Source organism: Sus scrofa, chromosome 6 (genome assembly GCF_000003025.6).
Source record: "Sus scrofa isolate TJ Tabasco breed Duroc chromosome 6, Sscrofa11.1, whole genome shotgun sequence".
Taxonomy (NCBI): Eukaryota; Metazoa; Chordata; class Mammalia; order Artiodactyla; family Suidae; genus Sus; species Sus scrofa.
The window spans coordinates 158,170,188-158,188,574 of record NC_010448.4 but is presented as its reverse complement, the minus strand read 5'-3'; the positions used below and the strand labels follow the sequence as shown (position 1 = coordinate 158,188,574).

The 18,387-nt window shown below is 52.9% G+C and overlaps 1 protein-coding gene across 1 annotated transcript; it reads right to left on the bottom strand.

Annotated features, from left to right (window-relative positions):
* Positions 589 to 15,021, bottom strand: CDCP2 (CUB domain containing protein 2). The gene is made up of 6 exons (XM_021096604.1): positions 14,521 to 15,021; positions 9,535 to 13,420; positions 7,573 to 7,908; positions 6,021 to 6,374; positions 2,974 to 3,152; positions 589 to 939 (listed from the first exon to the last, which is right to left on the bottom strand). The coding sequence occupies exons 2-6, from the start codon at positions 9,974 to 9,976 to the stop codon at positions 613 to 615; spliced, it is 1,638 nt and encodes a 545-aa protein (XP_020952263.1). The 5' UTR covers positions 9,977 to 13,420; positions 14,521 to 15,021; the 3' UTR covers positions 589 to 612.

The following is an 18,387-nucleotide window of genomic DNA, read 5'->3' as shown; positions in this document are numbered from 1 at the left end:
GGGAGGCACACCAGTCTTCGACAGTGACACCCTATGGCAGGGGCTGATATGGCAGCACTAGGTGGGGTTTCAGCTCCCTTTCCTTCTGTCCCTGGAGTTTGGAGGCAGGACTGGCCCCTTTTTGACAAAGTCCTCAGGGTTCCTGTGTCAGTTCAGAAGAGTGGAGGCTCCTGGATGGAAACTGAACTTCCTGCTGATGAAGCCTTAGGATGAGCAATTCATTGGAAAATTAGGAGATGCCTTATTTGTATCCTGAGTTGGTGAAGTACTCCTACAAGTTGCAGAACAAGTCAGTTTTATCAGCTCTGTCACCAGGGACCACACTGGGTACACTGACAAGTAGCACATACGGGAAAGTTCTTTTCTACAGCAGAGACTCTTTAAAATGAATAACAACAATTGCACACAATGCTCTTACCCGTTTATGAGGCTGAGCCTCAGGTCAGCCCTTTGAGGTAAGCAGAGCAGAGGAAAGAGCCCCAGAAAACTGAGGCTCAGAAGGGGATGGTGACTTGCCCATAGTCTCCAACAAGTCACCAAGGCCTGTCCCATCCCTGTTGTGGGTCCCCCTCCCCCAGGGATGCCAGATGCCAGGTCCCTACCCGCCTCTGCTTACAGCAGCATCAGGACCACGATGGCAATGACCATGAGGACTCCAGCCAGGATGCAAAGGCCCAGGAAGACAATGTCACTGGTGTCCTGGGCCACCATGGCCACAGGGCTCTCCAGCGGCTCTGCCTCATCCCTGGGTGGTGCTTCCTGAAGGTGCTCAGCCGTGGCAGCATAGGGCCCAAGCCAGTTGGAGCCGGACAGCAGGTGGACAGAGGCCTCTTTGCGCCGTGGCTCACAGCGGACTTCATACTCGTGGACGTCCTCCCGCCCACCAGCCGAGAAGTCGATGTACAGCACACTGACGATCACCGCAGTGTTGTTTCTTCTCTGTGGGAATCAAGGGGCGCTTGCTCACGTCTGAAGGGGCCAGGTCTGACCCTGTTCCCCTAGATATGTGGGGACTCAGTGCCAAGGGGGAAGAACCCCAGGAGCCTGAGTTCCAGTCCCAGCTGAGCCACTGACTACCTTCCCACCCGGAGCCTCAGGGTCCCCACCTGTAAAAGAAGGGGTCAGGTGACTTGTGGGTCTCTCCCAACTCTGGGCTTCCAAAAATCTCTGATACCGTGTCCCTTTTTCATTGTGCCCTCAGCCTGTCTGCCACCACACTCTCTGAAGAAGACCAGTCTCCTGGATTTTTGTGACACAGAATGGGGAAAAGACAGACAGAAGCTGGAGCTCCCACTGTGGTACAATGGGATCAGGTTCAGTCCCTGGCCCGGCACAGCAGGTTAAGGATCTGGCATTACTGCAGCTGCAGCTTAGTGGCTCAGATCTATCTGATCCCTTGGCCCAAAAGCTCCATATGCCATGGTGCAGCCAAAAAGAAAAAAGAAAGAGGAAAGAAAGAGAATGGAAGGGGATCCAATGAAAGGGTGGAAGTGAATCTACATAATGAAGAAGGGAGGGAAAAATCACATAAAACAGCAGTGCAGGAAAGTTTCAGGAGTTTTTGAGGAGTAAGGGATTTGAGGAGGAAAGAATGGCCGCACAAATGTGGTGTTAGGGTCTTGAAATCAAGTCTCCGGGGTTTTAAAGAGATGCACAAAAGGGTTGTCATGGCTTTTGGCCATTTCAACTATGCATCTTTGAAAGCAGCTCAATGCAGAGACTGGTCCTTATGGGTCTAGGACTTACAAGGGTTACACTAGGAACCCATGGGTCTAAGGTTCTCAGCTTTTACATTTCCAAGATTCTGTGATTCTTTGGCTCCAAGTTCTAGTGGTGGTTCTGTGACTCTGAGACCCTGAGTGTCTATGAGTTCTTTGTCCTAGGTTTTATGATTTTCTGCTTCTCGGATTTTCTGTCTCCATCACTTCATGACTCTATGGAATGTGGTTCTGTCCCAGAGAAAACTGCTGGGAGATTTAGGGCACGGTGTTGAGGTGAGGGCAGATTATTTTGGCAGTCAAGACTGAGCCCCAGTTCTCTTCTATTCAGGTCAGAAGGGTAGTGGCTGCCAGGAGGATGGGGAAGCAGTGGGTGGGCTGGAGAGGTCAGGGGCACACATGAGGTTGATGTTGGGTGTTGCTAGAAAGCACATGATTTCCACCAAGCCAATGTGATGAATCCTCAGATACCAGGGCTGCAGTGTTCTCCCCAAGAGACCACTGTGCCTTCTCCTCCTTTCCCCTTCCCAGCCTCTCCCGAAGAACCTAAACATCCAGGGTGTTTGGGCTGCTGCCCAGCGATTCTGAGGGCCCCAGGCCTGAATTCAAGGCCTCCAAAATACAAGGATGGTAGAAAAACTTTATTTGTTGCCTTTCTGCCTTTGGAGGGAGGTGGATCGTGTCTCTCTCTCTATATTTTTTTGACTGCACCTGCACCATGTGTAAGTTCCCACCCAGTAGTGACCAGCTGAAGCAGTGTCAATGCCAGATCCTTAACCCACTGAGCCCAAGGGAACCCTCAGATCCTGCCTCTTGAAGGGCCCTTTTGTTTTTCGGAGCCCAGAGATGGGTTTGGATCACAAGATTGGAGAGGAGGTAGGCAGGAGGCAGCAGTGTTCAAACAGCTCTGCGTGTTAGAGAAGTGGGGACCCAGTGGCTCTGGGGAGCTCTGGAGAGGAAGGGGGGGCAGCAGGAAGACCTCCACGAAATGTCAGTTCACGTAGCCTTGCCGGAGGGGCTTCCAGGAAGGGCTTTTGGTTGTCACCGGCTTGTGCAGTCACCCCCACTTGAGTTCTTTGTTGTGTCTACACTGAGCAATTTTGTTGAGGTAAAGCCAAGAGGGGCTGAATTCCATAGCTAGGCTTGTGTGATGACTGGAGCCAGGAAGAGAAGCTGAATTCTTAGGCCTGGCAGGTTCCTTTCCCCAAGCGTCAGAGCCCCTCCCTCCTGCCTGCCCTTCTCCACCTGCCCCTACCTGAGACTCAGTGCCGCAGGTGTCAAAGCGGGCCTGGATCCGGAAGTTGCTGCCGACTTCCTGGGCGGCGCAGCTCCGGCTGCCCAGGTAGACTTTGGTCCGTTCTAGTGGGGCCAGTGCCTGCGCAGATATCAGGATCTGGAAGTCCGTGCGGGAGCAGGTCACGTTCATGGGCACCACTAGAGATGGAGGGAGGAGCTGGAGGCCTTGGGGGCAGACCTTCTGCCCTCACCGTCTCCAAACCCCCATCCAAAGCCCCCTCGAGGAACCGAGGCCCTGAGAGGGGAGGGCTCATGTGTAGTCCGATGAAGATGTTATTTCATTTAACTCCACCAGATTAAGAGCTCCAGGGCGGGCACCATGACTACCTCTCAGTGTCCTCTGAGCCCAGCACAGAGCCTGGCAGCTGCAGTGAATGCTGAATAAACCCCTGAATGAATGAATGGATGGATGAAGGAATATTCTTAATTATAATAAAAGCTACTATTTGCTGCTCATGTTTGCAACACGCCAGGCAGTCCATTCAATCATTTAACAAACATTTATGGCCTATTATGCGCAGGCGCTATTCTAAACACCAGATACAGAAATGAAAAGGAAAAAAAGAAGAGCCACAAATGCCCACCCTCTTGGACCTTCCATTCTAGTTGGGTGAGGGAGCAATAAATATGTAAAATATACCTACATGGGGGAGAGATCTGAAGGAAAGTCAAGGGAAGAAGAAAGATGGGAGCAGGGAGAGCAGAACGCGTGGGTGGGGATGGGGGGCTGCGGTCTGAGAAGGCTGGCGAAGGACCCCTCGCTGGCCCTCCTTCCTAGGACCCCTGAGACGGACATGACTAAACCCATCTTAGAGTTTTGGAGCCTGAAGCTCCAAGAGATGAAGTTGTCTGCAGTAGCCAACCTGGGATTCTAATCATCTAATGTATGAGATTCCCCAGTTCCTGGTCTTTCCACTCTATGTGGTGCCCCCTGCTCTCCCTCCCAGCCAGACTAAGTGTGTGGGATTGTGCAAGCGTGTGTGTGTGTGTGTGTGTGTGTGTGTGTGCGCGCGTGCACGCACACGCACGTGCAGGGGGTGGGAGGTGGGAGAGGGGGGTGTGGGCAGTACTCGCTGGGCCAGGGGTGAGTGTAGTGGGAAGGGAGGGGGGTTGCTGGCAGGAGGAAAAGGAAAGAGCTGGCAGACAGAGGCCTGGAACTCTCACCCCCTCCTCGGGAAATGCCTCAGACATATTTCAGCCTCTGGTGTCTGGGAGTCGAGGATTTATGGGCCCGCCGTCTCCCACGATGATCTTGGTGGCGCTGAACTGTGTGTCACCCCTGATTGATGCCGAGGCCGTCCTCCAGCCGGGAGGCCGCCTGCAGCCTGGGCCACATCTGGAGCCTGGCCCTGCACGAGAGCCCTGTCTGACCCTGGGCTCCCACAGGCCTTGGGGAGGGAGGTGGGGCGGGCGGGGGTAGGGGCTCCCGCCTCTGGAACAGGAGCCCAGAGGGGAGCTGCCCCACCCTCCGTCTCCGGAGGCCCCAAAAGGAGAAGAGGCTCGACCCAGATCACACAGAGCTGGGAGAGGACCCAGTCCTGAAAAGAAGACCATCAGAGCCCAGAGGGACTTTGTGTACAGATCCCTTAGCGAGCCAATTGCCTCATTTTACTGCGAGGGGCAGAGAGAAAGCCCCGTGGCACCTGGCTCTCCAAGTGTGCCTGGAGAAGGGGTCGCTCTAACAGCGGGCCATCTCCCGGGAGGCCGGATGGAGATGACCGAAGCTGGCAGAGGGAGGCTCTGCCCAGGTCACTTGGCTGCAGCTCTGCTGTTTCCCCATCGCTGGGACCTCTGACGCCTCTCGCACATGGAGAGGAGGAAAGATCTTTTGAACGTAGAATGAGCCTGAAACCCACGAGGAAAAGAAATCCACCCTCAGCAAGGATGGCTTCCGAGCCAGGCGCTGTGACCCGTGTTACCTCGTTTCACCTTAACGACCGCCTACCCAGGGCATTTGTCAAGCCCTCCTACAGGTGAGCCCCTTCGGTCACAGCAGCATCTGGATGTGGCCCTGATCTGTCTGAGCTCAGCCCTGGGCCTCCTCCAATGCGGAAGGACAGGTGTGAGTTCCAGCCTCGGCTGTGCCACCCCACTGCCTGTGTGCCAGCAATGAGGTCCTTTCCCTCTGCACCTCGATTTCTGTACCTGTACAAGAGGCTCTAGCCTTGTCAGGCAGAAGGCAAAATGGGTCCAGAGCACTGGCATTTCTGGGCCCACAGCCCGGGGAAGGGTGGTGAGAGGAAGGGATAGATAATAGATGCTGTCAGCTGGCAAATCTAACTGGCACTATGGAGGATGAAAAAGCTGAGTGCCCAGTTCCTCAGGCCAGGCATCGCCATATGACCAAGTTCAAAATAATGAGATGAAGAAGACTTCTGAAGGCTCCTGAAAAGGCTTTTACTTTCCTGATAAAGGGGCATTTGTGGCTGGCACTTCTTCTACCCTCTTCCAGCTTTGAATATGAACATGATGCCTGGGGTTGTGGCAGCCATCTCGCAGTCCTGAGGCCAAGACAAACTCAGACATACCAGCTGGGACACTGTTGAGTCCCTGAACGAACACAGCAGCTACCCAGCTCTGGACTTCTTCTTATGTGAGGAAAACAAAGGCCATTTTTTTTTTTTCAAACCAGTGTCATTCAGGGCATATGACTGTACAAGCAAGACTGGTCAGCATCTCCATGGTTACATCAGTTGTTTACCATATTTTGTGAGCTACCTCTGGATACAGAGGATCAACCATAGTACAAGAGAGGCCCGGAGCCCAGCGGGGAGAAGACGGAGAGGAATTAGGAATCACGGATTTGGAAGCTGGTAAAACACAACACCGTAATAGTGAAAATAAGCAAGGGCCCTATCAGGACAGTCTCAGAGGCCCCAGGGCAGGAGCTGGCAGTGGTGTAGCCACCCAAGAAGTTGGTAGGAGGGAGGGAAGAGGCTGCAAAGACCAGAGACCCCGGCCTCACCTTCCCCTACCAGCACACCCGCATCCTCAGCCCTAGCTCACCTCCCAGGTAGGCCACAGAGAAGCCCCTGCGGGTGGTGCTGCGGTCCGTGTGCAGCAGAAGCAGGAGCTGGTTGTGGCTCGAGGTGACCGGGGGTGGCAGGTGGTGGCCACACCAATTCCCCAGCAGGGGCGCCTCCTCACTGGCTCCATCAAAGGCCGCCAGGTAGTCAAAGTCACAGGTCCTGGTCAGGCTGTTGGGTCCCTCCAGGTCCAGGTCCAGGAAGAACACCTTGACCCGGTAGCCAGGAGGCAGGCGGATGGTCCAGTGGCACCGGATGTTGTTAGGGTAGGAGCTGGGGTACTGGGGGCTGGAGAAGTTGCCCCGCACGGCTGTGTACACTTCCTGGCATTCTCCTGGATTGGGGAGAGTGGGACAGATGGAGCAATGGTGAGAAGGGTGGAGTCTGTCACCCTCTGCAGCCACTGCCTGGACAGCAGGTGTTGTAGGGGTCCTGAAACCACCCTGGCAGGTTGGACACCATAGCCAGCAAACCAGACAATTGATCCCGAAGCCTGGTTTGAACTGAAACTAGACAAAAGCCGGGACTCTCGTGCCAACTGGCAATCCATTTCATGAGTGTGACCTCGATAGGAATTCAATAACATACCTCATACCTGTGGTTGGGAGTGAATCCAAATTCGGACTTAAGAGACAAGGTAGTTCAGGACCTAATCTTGGCCCTTTTCTCAGCGCCTCTCAACCAGCCCCACCTTCCAGCCTCACAAAACAGCTAATACTACGAGCACAGCAAACCCTCTCTGTCCTCTGTGACTTTGCACATGCTGATCCCTCTGCTTAGAACACCCCTCCCTTCCTTCTGCCTCTAACTCCTTCAAAGCACTGCTCAATTCTCTCCTCCTCCAGGAAGTCATCCACGAGTCTTCCTGTTAGCACAGATCACAGTTAACCACTGAGCCACGAAGGAACTCCCAATAAAAACATTTTTTTTTTAAGTGATGTGTTAGATCACTGCTGTGAAAAAAACTTTTGTAAGGAGTTGAAGGAAGTGATTAATTCTCAGTAAATCATGGAGTTTCCACTGTGGCTCAGGGGTAACAAACCCGGCTGGTATCCATGAGGATGCAGGTTCAATCCCTGGCCTCGCTCAGTGGGTTAAGGATCACGGTGTTGCCGTGAGCTGTGGTATAGGTGGCAGACGTGGCTTGGATCTGGCATCCCTGTGGCTGTGGTGTAGGCCGGCAGCTGTAGCTTAGCCCAGGAATTTCCATATGCAGCACCTGCGGCCCTAAAAAAGAAACAAAAATAAAAAAAGACCTGAGTAAATCAGGGAGTCTTCCCAGAGGAGGTAACACGCTTGTGCCTTGGCAAAGGCCAGGAGGGAAGGGTGTCCTAGGGCATTTCAGGCAGAGAAAGAGCAGGAAGTGCAAGGTCCAGAGGCAGAAAACTATGGCCCCTCCCCACTGTCCCCGCCCCTGACCTCAGGCAGGCGTAGTGGGGAGGCAGGAGCCCCCCCACGCACAGAGTGCTCAGGGTACAGCTCCAGGCCCCCCAACACACAGGGCATTTGGGGTGCAGCTCCAGCCGCCCTACCTGAGAAGTAGTACGCCTTGAAGCCCCGGCCTCCAATGTTAAAGTCAGACTTGAAGACCACCTGCAGCTCGTGGCCCAGGGACACAAGCGTGGAGGGCCTGGCGCTGCCACAGTAGTGGTGCCCATGAGCGGGGCCAGGCCCCTCGAGCACCGCCACGTAGTCATAGGTGCACTGCTCGCTGCCCTCCACCTGGAAGTCCGCGAACACCAGCTTGACGGTGGCGGGGCCGGCCGCCCGGATCACCCAGCGACACTCCACGTTGTTGGGGTAGTTGTTGGGGTACTCAGGGCTGGTGAGGACCCCCGACAGGCCCGTCAGGACACCACCACACACATCTGCAAGGGAGCCCGCTTGAACTGAGCTTTCTCCCTCCCCATGGCTCCCCTGCCTCTCCTTGGGAACGTGCCCCTCCCACAGGTGTTCACGGGAAGCTCTCCCATCCACTGATCCCTGGCAAAAGGGCGGGCACAGGCCGTCTCTTTAAACCATGAGGAATGCATTGTGGTTTTTCCCATTTTTACAACTGATAAAGTGGAGGCAGAGCAAAGCAACTTACCTGCGTGAGTTTGGGTTCACCCAGACAAGGAGTTGAGCCCAAGGAGTTTATTTGGGAGAGACAGGTGACCAAAGGTGGGCACTGGGAGGGTGAGGGTGGGGGAGCAGGGGCCTTCACACACCAGCTCCCCAGGACCCAGGCCAAAGGCTGTGAGGGGTAGAGAGGAGCTGCCAAAGCTCCAGGAAAAGCCCTCAGGCGTGGAGATTGGCAGGAGCCATTGCAGTGGCAAGGCCCATGGACTAGGGCAGGGCCCCCAGAGCAGGTCACCCATGTGGTATCAGGAACATGACTAACTGCAGAGTTTGTGCCCTTGACCTTGGGACTTTCAGTGTCCCCTCCTACCAGGCCAGTGGGGCACAGAGACTGAGCTACTCGAGACCAGGAAAGTTATCAAACCTCCTAAACAGATGAGGAAACAGGACTAAAAGGAGGATCTGATGAAGAAGAGATGGACTTACGCATGAAGACGGGGGTCTTCTGAGATCTGTCTTTTATGACTGTGTGACCCTCGGCAAGTAACCCAACCTCTCTGAGCCTCATGGGAATGTTAGAAATCCTAAGATCTGGAGTTCCCGTCGTGGCGCAGTGGTTAACGAATCCGACTAGGAACCATGAGGTTGCGGGTTCGATCCCTGCCCTTGCTCAGTGGGTTAACGATCCGGCGTTGCCGTGAGCTGTGGTGTAGGTTGCAGATGCGGCTCGGATCCCGCATTTCTGTGGCTCTGGCGTAGGCCGGTGGCTACAGCTCCGATTCAACCCCTAGCCTGGGAACCTCCATATGCCGCGGGAGCGGCCCAAGAAATAGCAACAACAACAACAAAAAAAGACAAAAAAAAAAAAAAGAAAGAAAAAAAAAAAGAAATCCTAAGATCTGCCCAGCCTGATCCACCAGGCTCAGACTCCTGCAAGTCTGAGAAGTTGCTGGTGAAAGCCCTTTGGAACCTCATGTGGCTCCACACAGATCCTCAGGCACCTTCCACTCCTGAGGATGTGAAGGGGAGGGGCAGGGAATCCCGTGCCTGGGACCTGCTGAGGTGCCACAGCGGGATCAGCAGCAGCGGCAGCATGGTGTCCCCTCTTGTGTCCTGATGCTATGCCTGGGGTGAGAAGGACAAGGAGAGGAGAGCACAAGAGGCCTCGTTCCCCAGCACAGTGAGACCCTCCGGGGGCTCCTGGGAGAACGGAGGGAGACGAGCAGAGTGTTGCCGTGAAGGTGAGAACACACACCACCCAGACTGCAAACAGAGGCTGCCTTTGCCCCGTGAGCTGTGTGAGCAGGGACTCCAGGTTACACAGCAGCCTGCACACTTAGATGCCGAGACCCTGCCCGTCTCACTTACTCCTCTGCTGCCTTCCCCCCACCTCCATCCAGGGGCCACCCTCTCCACCGCCAAGTCCCCCTTGCCTTTCTGGTAGCCCGCGGAAAAGCCGCGGCTGGCCACGTGCTTGTCTGAGTGGAAGACCACAGACATGACGTGCCAGGAGGAGGTGAAGGGTGGCGGGGGCACCTGGCCACAGAACCTCCCCAGCAGGTTGCCCTGATCTCCGGAGGCCCCGTTGTAGATCTCCAGGAAGTCGAAGCTGCAGGTATCATGGTACTCCAGGTCGAAGGCGTGGAAGGTGAGCAGCACAGAGGAGCCCTCAGCCACCACAATCAGCCAACTACACTCCGTGTTGTAGGGGTAGAGCCTGGGGAAGTTAGGGCTGGAGAAGTTTCCAGAAGGTGCTGAGAGCACACCCCCACATTTGACACCTGGGGCAGAAGGGAAGAATGGCTCAGAGTCAGCACTGGGGTCTTGGGTGGGTGGTGGCCAAGCTACAAAGCAACGTCTTTGAGATGAAGCCATAGCCCTTAATTAATTCACTTATTCATGTATTTGTTCATTCATTTACTTAGTCTTCAAATACTTAGCAGGCATTCATTCAAGAAAGAGTTTGAGTGCTAGGCATTGTTCTAGGTGCAAGAATCAACAGACAAAAATCCCGGTAGGGAAGACAGACAGTAAATATAATAAGGAAAATATAAAGCATCTTAACTAGTGATAAGTGCTCTGGGGGAAAATAAAGCAGGGAAAGGAAACAGGACATGTCAGGTGGGCCTATCATTTTAGATAAAATAGTACTATATGCTGGGCATTAGGGAATTCAAAAATCAAAAACAATAATACCCCCCCCATCCTGAGTGAAAATGTGCACAATCTATTACAAAGTTAAAAGTACATTCTTATATGTTCATATTTGCTTATGTTTTGAAAAAGAAAACAATGGAAGGAAACTAATAAAAATGGTTCTCTGTCCTGAGAAGAAGTAAGCAGACAGGAGGAAACAGACATGACTGCTATTAAATGCAACATATTTCACCCTTTTGACTTTTTAATCATGAGCAATTTTTCGTACAGTTTATAAATTATAAAAAAAGGTTAAGTAATCCCTAAAAATGCCAAACTAAAACAAATAAGCTTAACTCTATGTCAAGTTGGAGGCACATTCACATGGGGAAAAATAATTTCACATTATGTTAAAACATGATTTTGAATGTATGTTCCTAGTGGAATGCCCAAGGACAAAATGAACCACCAAGAAATATTAAACAACATGCAATAGACTTACTATTAGTAGTAATAGGAAATACTGTTATTTTACAATATCTTATACATTTGAATGGAGGATTTATGTTAATGTCAATAGAAACGAAGATTTTCAGTGTAAGAGAAGAGTGATACAAATTGAAATTAAAAAACTAAGTAGAACACTTTGTGACCCTTAATTTGAATTGAAAACATTGGTATGAATTTAAGATCTATTTTTATCTCCAAAAATGTTAATATCCTGGCTTTGTTCCCTAAGAAGCCTAAAAGCAATGATATTCCAGTCGTGTTTTGCATCCCTGGCCTTAGATTAGGATTATTATGTCCAACTAAAATGAACCAGGGCTCCTTGGAGGAATGGTCTAGGGCAGGAAATACACAAAATACACTTGGGACATCTTGTCACACCAGAAGGTAAAGAAACTATCAAAGAGCTCCCTTGGTGGCTAACTGGATTAAGAACTGGAATAGTATCCATGAGGATGCAGGTTTGATCTCTGGCCTTGCTCAGTGGGTTGGGGATCCAGTGTTGCCGTGAGCTGTGGTGTAGGTCAGAGATGCGGCTCAGCTTTGGTGTTGCCATGGCTGTGCTGTAGGTAGGCTGGTAGCTACAGCTCTGATTCGACCCCTAGCCTAGAAACTTCCATATGCCTTGGGTGCAGCCCTTTAAAAGAAAAGAAAAGCTCCAAGGACGGAGCATCTGAGGCTGACTAGGGATGTGGAAGGCTTCCTGGAGGAGGTGGTATTGGACCTGAGCTTGACGGATGAGCCAGAAGTTCTCAGGTGGAAAAACAGAAAAGGGACCTCCCAGGCTGAGGGCAAAGGAGGTGGAAAACCTTGAGGGTGAAGCATCTCTAGAAGAAGGCGTGATCCTTTGCCAGAGCATGGGGTGCCCAAGGGACGCTGGGAACCAAGGCTGGATATTAAAGATTGGAGCCAAACCTGGGAGGGCATTGAATGCCTTCATAAGAAACTTTGATTTCACTTGGCTGGCAGTAAGGAAGTACAGCAGGCTCTCAGGAGGGCAGTAAAGACTCCTTCCAGCAATAACCTTTAATAGTTCTCTGAGCCATTCCCTTTGCTCTCACAGTAACCACGCAGACATAGACAGGTTACTTAATCGCTCTCTGCCTCAGTTTCCTCATCTGTAAAATGGGAGGCTAATACCCACCCTGAAGTTTGGTTGTGAAGAGTAAATGCATTCATACATGTAAAGCACATAGCAGGCACTCAACAAGTATAGTTTTTCCTCATCTCAGAAGCAATTCAGCTGAGCCGACTCACCCCAAAAGAGCTGCCTGCCTCTTGGCCTCCCACATAGAAACCTCCTGAGACCGCATTGTCACCTGCTACTCCTCTGCCCTCCTCCCAGTTGCTGCCTGTCCCCAGCAGCTCCTACCTTTCATGGCCTGGGCCCTGGGGCCTGGGCCCAGCAGTGCCACTCCCAGCAGCAGACAGAACCTCAGCTCTGCCAGCATCTCCTCACCGGGTCCCCGGCACGTCTGTTGTGCTGGGGGCAGGCCAGGACCTGAAGGGCTGGAGCAGGAGAAGGAGAGGTGAGGCTGAAAGGGCCTCCAAGTTAATGGTGGTGTGAATAATTCATCGGCCCCTCGAATTAGTAAGCTGATCCGCAGGTGCTTCCTTCACTCCTCCCTAAGGTGACGGATCTGGTGTCACCAGGTTGACACTTCTGAGATCTACACTGGCCACACTGGATGGGGAAGAGAAGCACCTTAGGGCTGGGAGGGAATTTGGTGGTAGAAAAAGGGGATGAGTTTGGGGGGATGGCAGATCTGGGATCCATCCCTGGTCAGCCTCTAACTTGTCAGGTGACCTTGAACCAAGTCACCCAACTCCTCCAGGTCTTGGTCTGACTCATCTGTCTGGTGGGCCATTCAGCCCTGCCCGTAGGGCTATGGTGGAAATGAGATGGGCTAGTTTACGTTAAAGCACACAGTCGGCGCTTACTACAGGTTTCCCCATCTCTTACCAGTAGCGGAGCCCAAAGGAGCCTCTAATTAGTGGGATGAGTGGGACAAGCATCCTTCAGACATGGGTAGAGTCTTTTGCATGGAAAAATGCAGCAGGAATAAGATGGGAACATTGTATACAACTCCTAATGCAAGCATGGATCTGGGGCCACAGTGTAAATTCTGGCCAAGAATATTTTAAATGTTCGCCATTCACTGATCCACAGACCTGGCTTAAATATCATTATGAGCCAGGCCTTGCTCTAGGAGTTGGCCTCAGGGCTCTGTGTCCAACAGGAAACAGGATCTTTCTATTTCCTCCAAGAGCCTTATTGGGTTCCGTCCTGCCCAAGGCTCACTTCCTATGCTCCTGCTCTGTGCAGAGCCTGCGCCAGGCCCGGGGCATCTGAGGTAAACACAGAGGAGTCTGGGCTCCCGTTTGACAGACAAGGTCTGAATCCTGGCTCTCACTGCTCGGCTGTGGGGCCCCTCTGAGGCCCAGCCTCCTGGACCATGAGAGCAGCGTGGTGCCCGCCGTTTGCAGTGAAGATTCGATGAGATGATGCGGGGGAAGGTCCAGCCGGTCCTGGCTCGGTGCCCAGGAGTGAGGATGACTTTTATTGACCTCTGAGGAACTCGGACAGCCATCTGGGACCACGTGTTGCCTCCTGCCCATCCTTTGGTCTCCAGGTCCCCAGGGAGCCCTTTGCTGCCAGCTCGAGAGGGAGGCCCCCTGGAAGGTGTTTAGCAAAGAGCATCAGGAATGGTCAGGCCTTGGGGCTTGGCTTACCTGTGGTGCCTGATTGGCAGGAATGGAAATGTGCCATGTCAACGTGAGAGGGAGGGGCTGCGAGTAGAGGAGGGTGGGCCAGAGCCTCAGGCTATCAGAGCCGGGAGGTGGGGGGGGCACTTCAGAGAGCCAGTCCAATCCCCTTCCCCCCATTTTCTGGCTGTGGAAACTGAGGCCTAAAAGGCAGGAAGATAGGACAGGGCCCCTCACTCACTGACTGTCCGCAGGGTACTAGGCAGAGTGCCAGGCTCTTTCACATTTGTTATAACACCATTGTCCCCGCCCCGCCCCCGATCCTGGGAGACTGCACAGCTCCAAGGACCCAGCAGAAAGGCTGCATGCAGCTGGGTGTTCAGAAATGTGAGCTGAATAGTGCGTGAAGGAGTTGCTTGGTCCTCAGGACAATCTGGTGAGGCAGGAGGTATTGCACCATTGAGGAAACTGAGGCTCAGAACGGAGGGCTTATTCCCGTCGTGGGCAGCGGAAACGAATCCGACTAGGAACCATGAGGTTGAGGGTTCGATCCCTGGCCTCGCTCAGTGGGTTAAGGATCCGGCGTTGCCGTGAGCTGTGATGTGGGTCACAGACGCAGCTCGGATCTGGCGTTGCTGTGGCTGTGGTGTAGGCTGGCAGCTGTAGCTCCAATTCAATCGCTAGCCTGGGAACCTCCATATGCTGCTGGTGTGGCCCTAAAAAGACAAAAGACCCCCCCAAAAAGCAAGGAGGGATTGACAGCAGCATCAAAGGCAGCTGTAAAATCATCTCTGGACACCAGGGACTGTCCAGAGCACATGCGGTGGGGGTGGGGGCAGGTACAGGTCGCAGGCAAGCCATAGGCAGCCCTTCAAGCAAAGGCTGAAAATATGAGAGAGAGAGACAGAGATTGAGAGATTGAGCAAAAATGCATCTGTATCTGGAACAACACAGAGGTAAGGGAGGCTATTGCTTTGTTTTGTTGAGTTAACACGGGTGACACTTGGGCAGGCTTCAGGCCTGGTTGGATAGAGCCAGTAAGACATACTGGAGGTTTTCTGGTCACTCACCTGGAGGTTCCCTGCAGGTGGTCACTGAGTCGGGCACAAAGGTCCACCTCTTAGTAGAGACCCTGCTGCGCTTAGTGGAAGCACAGAAAGGAAATTAATACCCACAGCGGGCCCAGCCCAGGGCTAAGCAGTTACCCAAGTCCTTAGCTCCTCAAAGCAGCCCTGGGAGGAAGGGAAGTCCCAGCTTCATTTTACAGAAGAGTCTTAGACTAACCCGAGGTTGTGTGGCTCCCACCAGTTCATCCAACAGATGCTGCTTCAACACTCACTGGCCAGACGTTGCGCTGGGTGGGGCGGGGTGGACACACTACGGAACCTGCCCTCATGCAACACCGCTTTTTCCACCAGCTGCTTTACCTCGTGAGCATCCGTTTCTTTGCTATCAAACAGAAAGCCACTGCTCTCGAGATTGTGAGAACTGGAGTCCCCATTGTGGCTCAGCAGGTTAAGAACGAGATGAGTATCCATGAGGATGTGGGTTCAATCCCTGGCTTTGCCCGTTGGGTTAAGGATCCGGCGTTGCCATGAGTTGTGGTGTAGGTCGCAGTTGCGTCTCGAATCTGGTGTTGCTGTGGCTCTGACGTAGGCTGGCAGCTGCAGCCCCAGTTCGACCTCTGACCTGGAAACTTCCATATGCTGCAGGTGCAGCTCTAAAAAAACAAAACAATAAAAGGTTGTGAGAATTAACTGAGATAATTTAGTGGATACCGTTGATGTGTCCTGTCACCCCCGCCTAACACAGGGCTTCCTGCGTCTCCCTGCCTGAGGGCTTCTCCCTGAGGGCCTCTCAATGTCAGGCCGAGCCCACACCTGGGAAGCCCCAGTGCTAGGAGTTGGTGTCCCAGGAATAAGCCTCAGCCCCAGAGGGACAGTGGGTGTTGACGGGTAAACACCCCAGCTCCCTTACCCTGGGTGGGAGCATTCTGGGTGCCTTCTGCAGTGGACAGTGGGACCCCAGCCAATGAGCTCCAGCTGCACCAGGGCAACCTGCCCATGGACACGGGCTGTGTTGGCCTTCCTCCCCACTTCCTCACCGTGCTTCCCTGAACGCCCTCCCATGTGAGCTTCTTGCACCCAAATGCATGCTCAGAGTTGCTTTGGAACAAACCCCAGATGACTAAAACCTGGTGCTCAGGAGACATTCAGCAGGTGTCGCTCACCTCCATGCTCCTCCCGACGTTCCCGGAATCAGCATCTCTGAGAACACAGTTGCAGCTGCGGCCAAAGCACCACCGGCCCATCAGTATCATCCAGGAGCAGGTGTGGGTCAGAGGCTGGAGGGATGCTGAGAGCGGGAGGGGATCCCAGGCCATGGGCCTCCGGACACCTATTACAGGCTGAGCCCCTTGGAGGCACAGCACCACAGAGTCGTCCCAGGTTCCGAGTTCCATTGTCCACGCCATTCGTCTGGTTCAGGGGTCTGTGTTCAACTTCTTAGGCTTCAAGCTCCCATTCTGTGTTCCTTGTTGCAAACACTCCCCTCCATCACCCCTCTCTTCTCCTCCCCCCACGTCCCCTTGTGGGCAGCCAGGCCGGAGCTGAAGTTCCCCTGGGTCCGGGCGCAGGAGCTGATGCAGGCTCACCTGCCCTCCAAGCCGGCCGGTGTGGCCTGCCATCTGGCCCCACCGTGCTGAATGCCGATTTGGGAGCTGGTCAAGGTGGCACACGCTACAGGCCAGTGTGCTCTGTCAGCATTGGGAGCAAGGGGCAGGACGGCGTGGTGGTCTCCAGCGGTTGCTTGTGGGACCTGCACACAGACAGCTTTGCCACCTCCCGCTACGTGAACCCCATGGTCTTCTGCGTGGCATTGGTGCACGCCATCTATTTGGAATGAGCCCTGTGGGACGAAGGGGCTGGGAGCCACGTGGGGCCCTGGGCTAGACCCTGGCAGGGAAAACTCAGCCCCTGGCCCATCAGTCAGTGACCTGGGAAAGCAGCACTCACCAGGCAAGGCCAGCCGTTTCCAGTACTCTAAAAAGAAAAGAAATTAAAAGAAAATGACTGGAGCATTGGAGGATAATATGAGAAAAAGAATGTATATCTGTATCTGTATCAATATATGACGGGGTCACTTTGCTGTACAGCAGAAATTGACAGAATATTGTAAATCACCTATAATTCGAAAAAAAGAAAGAAAAAAAGAAAACGAGTGCAGTGCATCCACATTTGCCCTCCTCGGGCCACCCAGACCACACAAGCGGCTGAGCTCCTTTGCCTCTGGCTGGAATCATGTCAGCCACGTGCGGCTCCCGGCAGATCAGAAGCTCTGAGGGGTAGCTATCTATGTCTTTGATTAATAAGGAATGGGAGATAAATGAATAATGATTTAATACATGCAATTTGGGATCAAAATCTTCCAAAGCATGGGGAAAATAATAAAAAGACGAGTTCTTGAGAGTGAAAAGTTGGAGATCAAGTGCTGTCATTCAGAGGCCAGCATGAGCCAGGCACTGCTGGGGAGAGCCTCCTGGGAGAGGAGAGACAGGGCACTGGTTCCCACCCCCACTCCGGGCCAGGCGCTGTGCGTGGGCATCACACACGCTTCCCTCCTCCTCACCCAGCCCTGGAGATGGCGGTACCATCTCCATTTTACAGATGAGTACACTGAGGCCCAGAGAGGCCAAGTTACCTGCCCTGGATACTTACAGAATCGGTAAGAGATGTGAACCCATGTCTGCAACATTTACAAAGGAAAAGAAAAGAAAACCAAAAAAAAAAGGGGGGGGGAAGAGTCCCAAACTGTGGTGTCTGGAAAGTCTGTCTGGTTTGAGTTTATGAGGAAGAGAAGAGGCACAAGCAGCAGGAGCAGCGTGTCAGCTGTGGGTGCCAGGTGTTGTTTACACTATTAACTGCTATAGCTAGACCAGGGCACACAGTAGGTGCTCACAACGGTTTCAAAGGAAAGACTGAAAGGCTTGAAGGCATAAAAGGGCACAACCTGAGATGGGAGAGAAGGAATGAAAGGGTTTTTGTTTTTTTTTTGGTCTTTTGTCTTTTTAGGGCCGCACCTGCAGCATATGGAGGTTCCCAGGCTAGGAATCAGAGCTGCAGCTGCCAGCCTACACCACAGCCACATCAACGTGGGATCTGAGCACAGCTACACCACTGCTGCAACCTACACCACAGCTCACAGCAATGCCAGATCCTTAACCCACTGAGTGAGGCCAGGGATCGAGCCTGCATCTTCTTGGATACTAGTCACGTTCATTAACCACTGAGCTATGACGGGAACTCCAGAATGAAAGTTTTTAAGTCTTGAGTTCCTGAAGTACCAAGCGTATTTGATCTTATTTTTTTTTTTTTTTTTTTTTTGTCTTTTTGTCTTTTTGTTGTTGTTGTTGTTGCTGTTGCTATTTCTTGGGCCGCTCCCGCAGCATATGGAGGTTCCCAGGCTAGGGGTCCAATCGGAGCTGTAGCCACCGGCCTACGCCAGAGCCACAGCAACGCGGGATCCGAGCCGCGTCTGCAACCTACACCACAGCTCACGGCAATGCCGGATCGTCAACCCACTGAGCAAGGGCAGGGACCGAACCCGCAACCTCATAGTTCCTAGTCGGATTCGTTAACCACTGCGCCACGACGGGAACTCCTGATCTTATTTTTAAAAATCTTTAATTATGGAACTATTTCAAACACAGAAACAGGTAGAACATGAATAAAGGAGACAACAGTGAACCTATCACCCAGACTGAGTGTTCATATTATTATTATCATTATTATTTTTGTCTTTTGTCCTTTTAGGGCCTCACCTGTGGCATATGGAGGTTCCCAGGCTAGGGGTCTAATTGGAGCTGTGACCGCCGGCCTACACCAGAGCCACAGCAACGTAGGATCCAAGCCGTGTCTGGGACCCACACCACAGCTCAC

What these genes read in the sequence shown, in the direction of transcription:
- CDCP2 (XM_021096604.1), bottom strand. Translation starts at nt 9,976, where the DNA reads ATGGCTTCATCTCAAAGACGTTGCTTTGTAGCTTGGCCACCACCCACC. An exon ending in TTCCGCGGGCTACCAGAAAG is followed by an intron (nt 7,909 to 9,534) that starts GCAAGGGGGACT and finishes GCTCCCTTGCAG; the next exon opens with ATGTGTGTGGTGGTGTCCTG. An exon ending in CAAGGCGTACTACTTCTCAG is followed by an intron (nt 6,375 to 7,572) that starts GTAGGGCGGCTG and finishes TCCCCAATCCAG; the next exon opens with GAGAATGCCAGGAAGTGTAC.